We start from the raw sequence: 12,179 nt of genomic DNA, 5'->3' as shown, positions 1-12,179 counted from the left end.
TTTTCAGTGTGAGTTTTTATAGAATGTGGGGTTTCCCAGGAATGCATTCATCATTTGGAAAAATGCCTATAGTTCTTTGTAAGGTTATAAGATAACAATTCATAATATACTCAAATAGCTAATGAGTACCTACCATGTATTAGACACTGTTCTCTGTATTAAGGATATAATTAGGGTGGCCATATAATTTATCATCTAAATTAGGACACTTTTGAGAGTAAAAGGGGTGCTATTTAAAAAAAAATTTTTTTTTTTTAACGTTTATTTATTTTTGAGACCGAGACAGAGCATGAACTGGGGGGAGGGTCAGAGAGAGAAGGAGACACAGAATCTGAAACAGGCTCCAGGCTCTGAGCTGTCAGCGCAGAGCCCGATGCGGGCTCGAATTCACGGACCGCGAGATCATGACCTGAGCTGCAGTTGGATGCTCAACCAACTGAACTACCCAGGCACCCCAAAGGGGTGCTATTAATAACTATCCCAGAACAAAAGATATAAAGGAACCAGGGCAGATTCATGGTTATCCTTGTATAGTAATGGATGAGGCAGACAATAAAACAAGTGAATGAGTAAGTCATTACATGGGATGTGCTCTGAAGAAATAACATGATATTCTGGGGTGCCTGGGAGGCTCAGCCAGTTAAGCATCCGACTTTGGCTCAGGTCATGGTCTCACGGTTTGTGAGTTCAGGCCCTGCGTCGGGCTCCATGCTGACAGCTCAGAGTCTGGAGGCTGCTTCGGATTCTGTGTCTCCCTCTCTCTCTACCCTCCCCCCCCCCAAATAAATAAACATTAAAAAAAAGAAGAACACGATGTTCTGATAAGGGTGACCTACCCTTATTAAGACAGTTGGAGGAGGTCTTTTGGAGCCTGTGACACTTAAGATTACATGAATACTGAGAAGTTGGCTCATGTGAAGAGAGTAGAACTATTAGAGGCAACTATTTGCACATACTATATGTGCAAAGGCCTTGAGGTGAGAAGCAGCTTTGTGTGCTTAAGAAATTTTTTAAAATGCCACTGAGGCTGAATCCTTATTATTGAAGGAGAATATAGTGTGAGTTGAGGTTAGAGCCACATCTGAGCTCTTAAATATGGTAGCCACAAACCACGTATGGCTGTTGAGCATATGTGGCTAGTTCAAACTGACATGTGCTATATTGATATAGCATGGATATATTGAGTCAAATAAAGTATATTACAATTAATTTCACCTGGGGTTTTTTTGTTTGTTTTTTTGTTTATCTTTTCACTGTGGCTTCTAGAAAAATTAAAATTATATGTGTGACTCATATTTCTGTTGAACAGCACTGGACTAGATAGATTACTAAGGCCTTTTATACCCTGTTAAGGAGTTTGGCTTTTATTTCTACAACAGTAGGAAGCATTGGAACAGTTTTAAGCAGAGAACTGAAATAATCTCATGTCCATTTCAAGAATAAATACTCTTTCTGTTTAGAATGTCTTAGTGGGGAGCCTGGGTGGCTCAGTTGGTTAAGTGTCCATTTTTGGCTCAGGTCATGATCTCCAGGTTTGTGAGTTCGAGCCTCGCATTGGTTTCTGTGCTGACAGCTCGGAGCCTGGAGCCTGCTTTAGATTCTGTGTCTCCCTTTCTTTTGCCCCTCCCCCACTCGTGCTTTGTCTCTCTCTCTCTCTCTCTCACTCACTCTCACTCAAAAATAAATACACATTAAAATTTTTTTTAAAAAGAATGTCTTAAGTTTGGTATATTAATAGTTGCTTCCTTTTATTGGAAACCTTCAAGGTCTGTATTCTCTTTTTCTTTTATTCCTAACTCCCAGAGGCAAACAGTTTAGAGCATCTTGTAACCCTGGTAATCAGTCCCTTATTAGTAGGATGTTTGTTCCCTGTGACCAACCAGCCTACCTGCCTGGTGGAAATACTAATACAGAAGGGTCACTTATCAGTGATAAGACAGGAAACTACTGTGTCCTCATTAGCTTCCTACTTTATCATCTGGCTCTGTAATCCAGAACCCTACAGTACATAAGGAAGGATGCCAAAGAATGCTGCCTTTGACCTTCTTAGCCACTGGTTAGCTATACTTCTATCTGTCCACATGGTGGTGCTATCATCCACAGTAACAATAGTCAAAATTTTGGATTAAGCACAGGAAGTCTCCTGAAATTTGTTTCTTTTTATCATTAAACCAAGTAAAATTTAAGTAAGTTACCTCTAAGTTTAGGGTCTAATAAGTTGGAACACTTCTAGATGTTATCTACCAGGGTATTGTGAGGTTCAGATGAGATAAAATTTTGTAAGCATTAAAAACTTCATATGAGTGTTGGTCTTGTAATTAGATGCTGCAAAAGTAGATTAGTAGCAATCTATCTACTCTTCATTGCATAAATATCTCTAATGGATATCTCTTTATGCTGCACTAGTTGAAAGGGAAATGGGATTTTGCTCACAAATACTACAGTGTCCCTATACCATCATATGTTCTTTCTCCATTAAACTTACTCTTTTCTCTACCTTCTGGTCATAAATTCCCAAAAGGTAATCTAGGAGTTTGAGAGTTTCTGAGAACATTTAATTCCTTCTTGCACACATGGACATGTACACACACATGCACACACTATGAGCTAGTTGAAAATAGTCACTCAGAGTTACAAACTCTCTCCTGACACCATACATCATTAATGATTGTCCATCTGCTGTATTGTGAGGATTGATTATGTTTTCCTTGTGCTTCATGTAAGTAAACTTACTCAAGTGAAGTTGAAGAAAGACCTATATAGTATTGAACCTCCCCTTTGTGTGGTTGGTAAACTTACCATAGTTCTTTAAAAACACAGAAAACTAAAGTTTTTGTGTACTTGTTTTTAAAAAACATTTGCGTCTTATTCTTATGGTTTCCTTTTTTGTAACCTGTCATTTTTTCAGGGGAAGGTGCTATCAACCTGGCTTTGGCTCAGAACCGAAGCCAAGATGTGAGAATGAATGGACCCATGGGAGCCGGAAATTCAGTTAGGATGGAGGCGACATTTCCCATGGCAGGTGGTCCAGGTGAGATCTCCCACTCAGTTATATGACATTTTACTGGTTTCCTTTTTCCCTTTATCTGCTAATGTATGATCATTTGAGTTTTGCAAAATAGGTGGGGGTTCCTGACACATCACTGTTTACTGATTTAGGAAAATAAGACTTAAGTCACTCAGGAAGGTAGAATCACAGAGCATGGGCTCATGCTTAAATGTAGATAGATGAGCACTGAGCTGTGCAGCAAACATTTGTTGAGTTCTTATTGTAGGACAGACTCTGCTCAAAGTGTTGGAGATAGAAGTGAATAAAATAGGGGCGCCTGGGTGGCTCAGTCAGTTAACATCGCTCAGGTCATTATCTTGGCGGTTCATGGGTTTGAGCCCCTCGTCAGGCTCTGTGCTGACAGCTCAGAGCCTCGAGCCTGCTGTAGATTCTGTGTTTCCCTCTCTCTTTATCCCTCCCCAACTCGCATTCTGTCTCTGTCTCTCAAAAATAAATCAACATTAAAAAATTTTTGTTTTTAAAAAAATAAAATAAAGAAGATAAAATTAAAAAAAAAAGAAATGAATAAAATGTTTTTTACCTTCAGAATGTTTATAGTATAATGGAGTATGTAGCTTTCCAATTGCCACCCATTTTCTATGAGGCTGAAAATCTGAGCCGAAAGTTCTTTGTGTTTATGTGGAATCTGAAGAATATGTGGAAGAATATGTGTTTTTAGATATTTAGAATTTGAGAGAGTTATAAATTATTTGTTAACTTTTCTAGTAAAACTGAGATTTCTTCTTTAGAGAATGAACTCAACATTCTGTGAATCACAAAATATTAGAATTGAGTGGACTCTCTCATTTAAAGCTGAGGAAACTGAAGCTCACAGAAAGGAAGCAGTTTATCCAGGGTCAAGTAGAAATAGACTAATATCATGGATTTAACTCCTAGTCCAGTGCTCTTATCACTACATTAGTGGCTTTCAAACTTTTTCTGCTTTAGGACCTTTTATTCAAATAAACCAGAAAAGCACAGCTGCTGTGGTTGAAGCAGAGTAACCACCTGAAACTATACTGAGTCATTCACATTCTCACTTACCACAGTAGCTCTGGAAGAAATAGAGCAGAATGGAGAAACTTAATTTATAAAACCATTATTCCAAACTGTAGCTGAAGACTTGGACATATAAAATTGGGACTAGATTTTTATCCTGGCAGTGCCATTTCCTGGTTACCTCAAGCTAGTCACCGTACCTCTCCAAGCAATAGTTTCTTCACCTAAAAAATCAGATAGTAATGCCTACAGTCTTTTGTGCTCATGTTTGAAGGTGGATGAGCCCTGAGCCATGTAGCTGACATTTACAGAGTTCCTATTATATGTCAGGACCTGTGCTGTTGAGCTGTTACGGAATACCACATGGCAGATAAACAGTACCTATCCTGGTACCTGTAGTAGGGAGTCAGTATAGTTATAGTACTCCACAGAAATCTGAGCATTTGGTATTATGGTAGCTTAATGAGAGATAATCAGTGATGCTAGTGCCACTACTGAAGAACCAGAGTGGGAAAACTCTGGCCAAGTTGCATATAGTTAGTAAAAGAATAGATCTAGAATGAGAGACAAGAAATCTGGGTTTTAGTCTTAACTCCTGGACAAATGACTTAATATTTACTGGCCGTAATTGCCTGGAAACATATTTACGTCCTAGAAAGAATGCTGTGGATCCCTTCCAGCCTTACATTTTTAGGACTCTATTAAAACTGACATGAACACACTAATGCAAGTATCTGGCAAATAGCAGGCATATTTACTAAGCATCTCTAGGATGTAAGTGTAAATTATAGTGATATAGTTCATTGTCAACATAGGAAACTTAGAAGCTTAAGGTTGAAATCAAGTTAGATTGGAATTTAATGAAGGGTACTGATTGTGCTAATAATATGTAATACAAAGTTGAAGGAATAATAAAGTTGAAGTAATGATCTGTAGTCATACCAACATTTTAACCCCTAGGTATCTTTCTTTACTGCCAAGCGTATTTTAGGAATATTTTTCTCTGATGTCCATTGGGACAATGGTTGCAAATAAAATTTAATATTAGGTTGAACATTTATAAACAGAGAAAGTTTTAAGGGAAAGAGATCTTAACTACCCTCTAAAACAATAATAAATGACTTTGGAATTGTCTGTCTAGAATGTCTTGGATTGTCAATTATTCTTAGTATTACTTTCTTCGCTTAGCACTGGCAACAGAAGTTGACTGATAAGCCAGAAGTCTTTTGTAATTGAAAGCCTTTTTTAATCCATAGGCTTTTGTTTTTAATTTTTTTTGTAGCCATATAGAACTGCCAAGATTAGTAAGGGTGCCATAGTCATTTAGTCATGGTTTCTTGACCTTGTCACTGTTAATATTTTGGGCTGATCATCTTTTGCTGTGGGCAGCTGTCCTGTGCATTGTGGGATGTTTAGCAGCCTGCTTGGCCTCTACCTACCAGATGCCAATAGCACTACCACACCTTCCCCCCTAGTTGTGCCAACAAAAATGTCTTCAGATGTTGCCAAACATTCTCTGGGGGACAAAATTGCCCCCAGTTGAGAACCATGGATCTCGTGCAGATTCCTACCTAGTGCTGGAATATATGTTAGAGTGTCATTACTGAACATGTAGTCAGCATGCTCTTGAACATTTCTGGAGATAGAAACCTCATTGTAAACTGAGAAAACCTGTTTCTTATCTCCAGAGAACTTTCTTACTGTCTAATTACCATCTTTGAAAAATGGAGGGGGGTTTCTCAGAGACAAATCCAGTTATAGACAGATAAACATTTATCCAACTGTCCCAACTACAAAACACCCAAGAATGCTAGACAAAATATAACATTTAATGCATGGCTGACCTTGTAAGAACTCAAGGGAAATCCCCAGAGTGAAAAAGAAGTCAAAAATGAAAATTTAAGTAGCAGTAAACAAATGAAGAGATTCTGCAGGGACCAAAGGCTCTGAGTTTGAATGGCCAGGAAGGGATAAAATATGAAATCTTGGCTTGGGTCTACATAAAGAAGGAAGTTATCAATTTGAAACTAGAATTTTCAGTGAAAGGTAGATTAGAAAATTTTCACCCTCTGACACAGAGGGAGACAAATGCAAAACTTATGTGTCTTGGCCTGGGCTTTAGTTGGGAGGTGGGGAAATGGTAATTATGGAATTGTCTTTTCTACTCTGATTCATGTTGGACATTTAATATTATTATTTTTTTAACATTTATTTATTTTTGAGACAGAGAGAGACAGAGCATGAACAGGGGAGGGGCAGAGAGAGAGGGAGACACAGAATCTGAAACAGGCTCCAGGCTCTGAGCTGTCAGCACAGAGCCTGATGCGGGGCTCGAACTCACGGACCGTGAGATCATGACCTGAGCCGAAGTCGGCCGCTTAACCTACTGAGCCACCCAGGCACCCTGGACATTTAATATATTATTGAAATGACCCTGGAACAGTCAAGCTAAATTATTAAGTGGTTCTAGACTGGTAATAATTGTTGATGCTCTGGAGGGACACATTCTCAACCTGAGCCATTGCAGACTTCTCATAGTTAAAGCCCTAGTATAAATGAGTTTATACTCCAGATTCATAAAATGTAGGACTAGACTCCCTCCCTCCAAAATTCTAGATAATTTATAATAGTAGGAGTATCAGGGTGTTTAAAATGATGAAAATCACAAGAGAACAAGACACCATTAAAACAGAATTTTGGAATGGCACCTGGGTGGCTCAGTTGGTTAAGCATCCAACTTTGGCTCAGGTCATGATCTCCCCATTTGTGGGTTTGAGCCCCACATTGGGCTCTGTACTGATAGCTCAGAGCCTGGAGCCTGTTTCTGATTCTGTGTCTCCCTCTCCCTCTCTGCCTCTTCCCCACTCATACTCTCTGTCTCTCTCAAAAATAAATAAACATTAAATAAAATTTGAGGTGTGCCTGGGTGGGTCAGTCGGTTAAGCATCCGACTTCAGCTCAGGTCATGATCTTGCGGTTTGTGCAAGATCACTCACTCTCTCTCTGTCTCTCTAAAAAATAAAACATTTAAAAAAATTTTTTAATTAAAAAAAACCCAGAATTTTGGGGAAAAAACCCAGAACTTCTAGAAATTTAAAAATTATTGAAGTAAATAACTTGTTCAGCAAACTAGACACAGCTGAATTGGAAGGTTAATATGAAGAAATTACCCAGAATGCAGCAAATTAAAAATAAAGAGATGGGAATATGAAAGAGGTCAAGAGACATGATGGATAAAATGAGATTTAACATATATCTGAAAAGGGTTCCAGAAGAAGAAAATAAAGAAATTGAAGATGACAACAGAGAGAATGGCTGAAATTTTTTCCAACATTGGTGAAAGATGTGAATCCTCAGAAATACTGAGCAATATAAATTAAAATAAATCCATGTTTGACACAAATTTGAAAAACTATAAAACGAAAAACAAAGAGAATGTTAAAAGCAACTCACAATAAAGGATCAATTATTTACAAAGAGAAAACTATCAGATCACAGCTGATTTCTCAGTAGCAACCCTGGAAGCCAGGAAACATTGAAATAATATTTTCAAAGTGATGAGAAAATAATTGACAGCCTAGAATTTTAAACCTATCTGTACTATCAAGAGTAGTATAAAATACATTTTTGGGGCACCTGGGTGGCTCAGTCGGTTAAGCGTCCGACTTTGGCTCAGGTCATGATCTCACGGTTGTGAGTTCGAGCCCCACATCTGGCTCTGTGCTGACAGCTCAGAGCCTGGAGCCTGCTTCAGATTCTGTGTCTCTCCATCTCTTGGCCCTTCACCTGCTCATGCTCTGTGTCTGTCTCTCAATAATAAATAAACATTTAAAAAAAATTTTTTTAAATACATTTTCAAAGACACTAAGAGAAGTTACCATTGCCAGACTCTTGCTAATTGCAGTGCTCAAGAATCTACTTCAGGAAGAAGAAAATTGACCCTAAGATGGAAGAAATAAGATCCAAGAAGGAATGGTGAGCTAAATAATTGGTAAACATGGGGCAAATCTACATAAGTATTGGCTTATTTAGCAATACTTGAAATAAATACTTTAAATAAAGCATACTCTTTAAATTATGTCTGTTGACATTTTAAAGATATCATTAAAATAATAGAAATAAAATGTGTAACTTTTTTTTTTAATCTTTTAATGTTTATTTTTGAGAGAGAGAGAGAGAGAGAGACAGAGTGCAAGTGGGCAAGGGGCAGAGAGAGATGGAGACACAGAATCTGAAGCAGGCTTCATGCTTTTAGGTGTCAGCACAGAGCCCGATGTGGGGCTCAAACCCATGAACCGTGAGATCATGACCTAAGCTGAAGTTGACCAAGGCACTCCTAAAATGTATAACTCCTAAACTAGTAGTGGAGAGGTAGAAAGGAAGGGCATGTTAGAAAAAATCCAGTAAAATCCAAGAAAATTAGGAAAACAGCATAGAAAAAATAGGAAATCACCATAGAAAGAAGGAGTAAAGAGCAGTGGTATCCTAAGATGATAAAATGAATCAAAATATATAGTAACAGTACAGGTATACATATTATGAACACTGATAAAAAGATGGTGATTAATCAGATTGAATAATAATCTCAGGCTTACTTATGTGCTTTTACAGGAAGCACATAAAACATAAGAACACAGTTCATAGTTAAAAGGATGGAAAAAAAGATAATACATGTGAATATTAACCAAGAAAAAGGGTATATCAACAGACTTTAAGATAAAAAGCATTAGGGTAAATAGGGTCTCTGTATGATATAAGAGGAAATATTCATCAGGAAGACAGCTAAACTTTTATGTACTTACTAACCTAGCTTTAAAATATGTGAGACAAAAGTGGACAGGATTCATGGAGATATCACATCTTCAGAGACCTGTTAACACACCTGTGTTAGTAATTGATGTATCAAGCTTATTTTGAAAATTAGTAAGGATAAAACTTGAATAACATAAGAAAAAAAGTTTGACATAATGGAGGTATATAGAAAACATGCACTACTAATTCAGGAATTTTAATTTTTTCAAGTACAAATGGAACATTTATACAAATTGACTATGTGTGTTTCTAAAACGAAGTTTCATTAAATACCAAATATTGGTATCACACAGATCATGTTCTATGACCACAGTACAATTAAGTCAGTGGCAAACAAAACATAGCTAACCAAAATATGCTGTATTTTTAGAAAATGTAAAATATATTCTGAATATCCATGATTTAAAAGCAATCATGGTGGACAGCAAAAATACATACCAAATTTGTGAGATGTAACCAATACAGGGCTTGGAAGAAAATTTAAGCCCTAAGATAACTATATGAGAGCAGAACATGAACTGAAAATTAAGAATCTAAGTTTCTGACCTAAGAATTGAGAAAAAGAACAGAGTAATAATAACTTAGGAGGAAGGAAATAATAAAGATAAGAGCAGAGATAAAGTATAAATTAAAAATAGAACAAAGCAGCAAAACCAAAGATGTTTGTTTGAAAAAAACAACTAAAACTGATGAACCTGGTAAAACAAAAAGAAGTCATAAGCAATGTAAAGAAAGAAAAAAGTGTACACTTCAAAAGGGTGAATTTTGGGGCACCTGGGTGGCTCAGTAGGTTAAGCGGGTTAAGCGTCTGACTCTTGATTTCAGCTCAGGTCATGATCTCATACTCCGTGAGATTGAGCCCCATATTGGGCTGTGTAGTCAGCACAGATTCTCTTCCTTCCTCCCCCTCTGCCCCTGCCCAGCTTGTGCTTGCTCGCTCTCAAAAAATAAAAAAAAAATTTTTTAAGGGTGAGTTTTATAGTATGTCAGGGAAATACAAATCAAAACCACATTGAGATACCTCCTCATACCAGTCAGAGTGGCTAAAATTAACAACTCAGGAAACAACAGATGTTGACCAGGATGGGGAGAAATGGGAACCCTCTTGCTCTGTTGGTAGTGATGCAAACTGGTGCAGCCACTCTGGAAAACAGTATGGAGCTTCCTCAAAAAAAAAAAAATTAAAAATAGAATTACCCTATGACCCAGCAATAGCACCACTAGGCATTTATCCACGGGATACAGGAGTGCTGATTCATAGGGGTACATGTACCCCAATGTTTGGAGCAGTGCTATCAACAATAACCAAATTATGGAAAGAGCCCAAATGTCCATCAACTGATGAGTGGATAAAGAAGATGTGTCTTGTATATACAATGGAATACTACTTGGCAATGAGAAAGAGTGAAATCATGCCATTTGCAGCAACATGGGTGGGACTGAAGGGTATTGTGCTAAGTGAAATAAGTCAGAGACAGGTACCATAGGTTTTCACTCATATGTGGAATTTGAGAAACTTAACAGAAGACCTTGGGGGAAGGGAAGGGGAAAAAATAGTCTCAAACAGAGAGGGAGGCAAACTACAAGAGACTCTTAAATACGGAGAACAAGCTGTGTTGATTGCGGGGGAGGGGTGGCGAGGAGGAAGGGAAAATGGGTGATGGGCATTGAGGAAGACACTTGTTGGGATGAGCACTGGGTGTTGTATGTAAGCGCTGGGATCATGGGAATCTACTCCCAAAGCCAAGAGCACACTGTATATACTGTATATTAGCTAACTTGACAATAAATTATATATTTTAAAAAACTTAAAAAAGTAAAGTTTAGAAGTAGAATCATAAAATAAAAATTAAAAGGGTGAATTTTATACTATGTGAATTATATCTCAATGAATGGAAAAAAGTTGTGAATAACTTTAGCCTAATAAATTTTGAAGCAGCAGCAAATTAACAGTTTTCTTGAAAATATAATTTAACCAAAACTGACTTAAGAAAACTTGAAAAATCTGTATTTAAGAAATTGTGAAATAATTAAAAATCTGTCTCCTTATGAATTAATTAGCATAACCCACAGGCCCAGATAGTTTCCAGGTAAGTTTACTAAGCATTTAAAGAACAGATACACATGTTCTTCCAGAGCATAGAAAAAGAGGAAAGATGCTTTTCTGCTCTATTTTGAAGTTACTTTTTAATCTTGATGCCAGAAAGCAAAGACATGAAGAGAGGATAATATATTTTCACTTAATAATATAGATGGTAAATCCTATAAAGCCTTAGCAGTATCAGAAATTGGAAAGACACGGAACAAGAGGAGTTCTCAAATTGCTAGTTGGAATATAAATTGGAATAGCCACTTTTTTTTTTTTAAGTTTATTTATTTACCTAAGTAATCTCTTACCCAACATGAGGCTTGAACTCATGATCCCGAGATCAGGAGTCATATGCTCCTCTGACTGAGCCAGCCAGGCACCCCTAGCATAACCACTTATGAGAGCAGTTTGGCAATATCTACTAAGATGGAAGATGCTTATAATTTAAAACCTAGGAATTCTGGGTATATAGTCTAAAGACACATGTCCACAAGAATACATGACATTGCAGAATTATAAGATTGAAAATTCAGGGCAGTGGGAGGGAGAATCTTACTATTCATCAGCAGGAGAATAAATGTGTGGGTTCCATAAAATAGCAGTCAGGATGGATGGATCTCAAAAAATAATACTAAGAGAAAAAGGAAACTGAAGAAGACAGACTTTGCCAGTTATACAAAGATTAAAAGCATACATACATTCCACATATGTAGAAAAGATAAACATGCATGTAACTATTAATCCCAATTATAAGAGAGTGGGAGTGGAAAGAGATTGGGAAGGAGTGGGGACTTCTGCTGTATCTACATATGTATCTGAAGGGAATGGGGCAAAATGTTAATTAACAAGGTAGATGATGGGTACATAAATTTTCCATACCTTTTTATCTTCTTGAAATATTTTACTTAAAAACAAATGTTGTGCCAGTTCCAGTACTCTATTCTACAGATTTTCTTTTTCCTTTAGGACTAATAAGGATGACCAGCCCTGCCACTGTTATGATACCCCAGAGTGGAAATGTGTCATCTTCCATGATGGCACCAGGCCCCAATTCAGAGCTGCAGCCCAGGACTCCTCGCCCTGCTTCTCAGTCAGGTAATGACCTCCAATCTTTGTGGCTTAAAGAGGCTGGAACTCTCTGCAGAGATCATTACAAAATTCAGCTATTTCTGATTCCACGTTCCTAACTGCCCAACTTAAATGCCACCTTCTTCACAAAATCTGCCCTAT

At 37.4% G+C, this 12,179-nt stretch overlaps 1 protein-coding gene across 8 annotated transcripts in view; it reads left to right on the top strand.

Annotated features, from left to right (window-relative positions):
- NCOA6 (nuclear receptor coactivator 6) overlaps window positions 1-12,179 on the top strand; it is a 108,911-nt gene that overhangs the window by 62,453 nt on the left and 34,279 nt on the right. For 5 of the 8 annotated variants that reach the window (XM_058685360.1, XM_058685364.1, XM_058685363.1 and 2 more), the window contains 2 exons: window positions 2,909-3,031; window positions 11,898-12,044. In XM_058685360.1, the coding sequence (XP_058541343.1) occupies window positions 2,909-3,031; window positions 11,898-12,044 (270 nt within the window). Of the gene's footprint in view, window positions 1-2,908; window positions 3,032-7,926; window positions 8,024-11,897; window positions 12,045-12,179 lie in introns of those variants that run through there. The other 3 variants (XM_058685366.1, XM_058685362.1, XM_058685365.1) reach the window with 2 other exon arrangements.

The sequence above is a fragment of the Neofelis nebulosa genome, chromosome 9, assembly GCF_028018385.1.
Source record: "Neofelis nebulosa isolate mNeoNeb1 chromosome 9, mNeoNeb1.pri, whole genome shotgun sequence".
NCBI classification, from domain to species: domain Eukaryota; kingdom Metazoa; phylum Chordata; class Mammalia; order Carnivora; family Felidae; genus Neofelis; species Neofelis nebulosa.
This window is presented reverse-complemented; position numbering and strand designations above follow the sequence as displayed.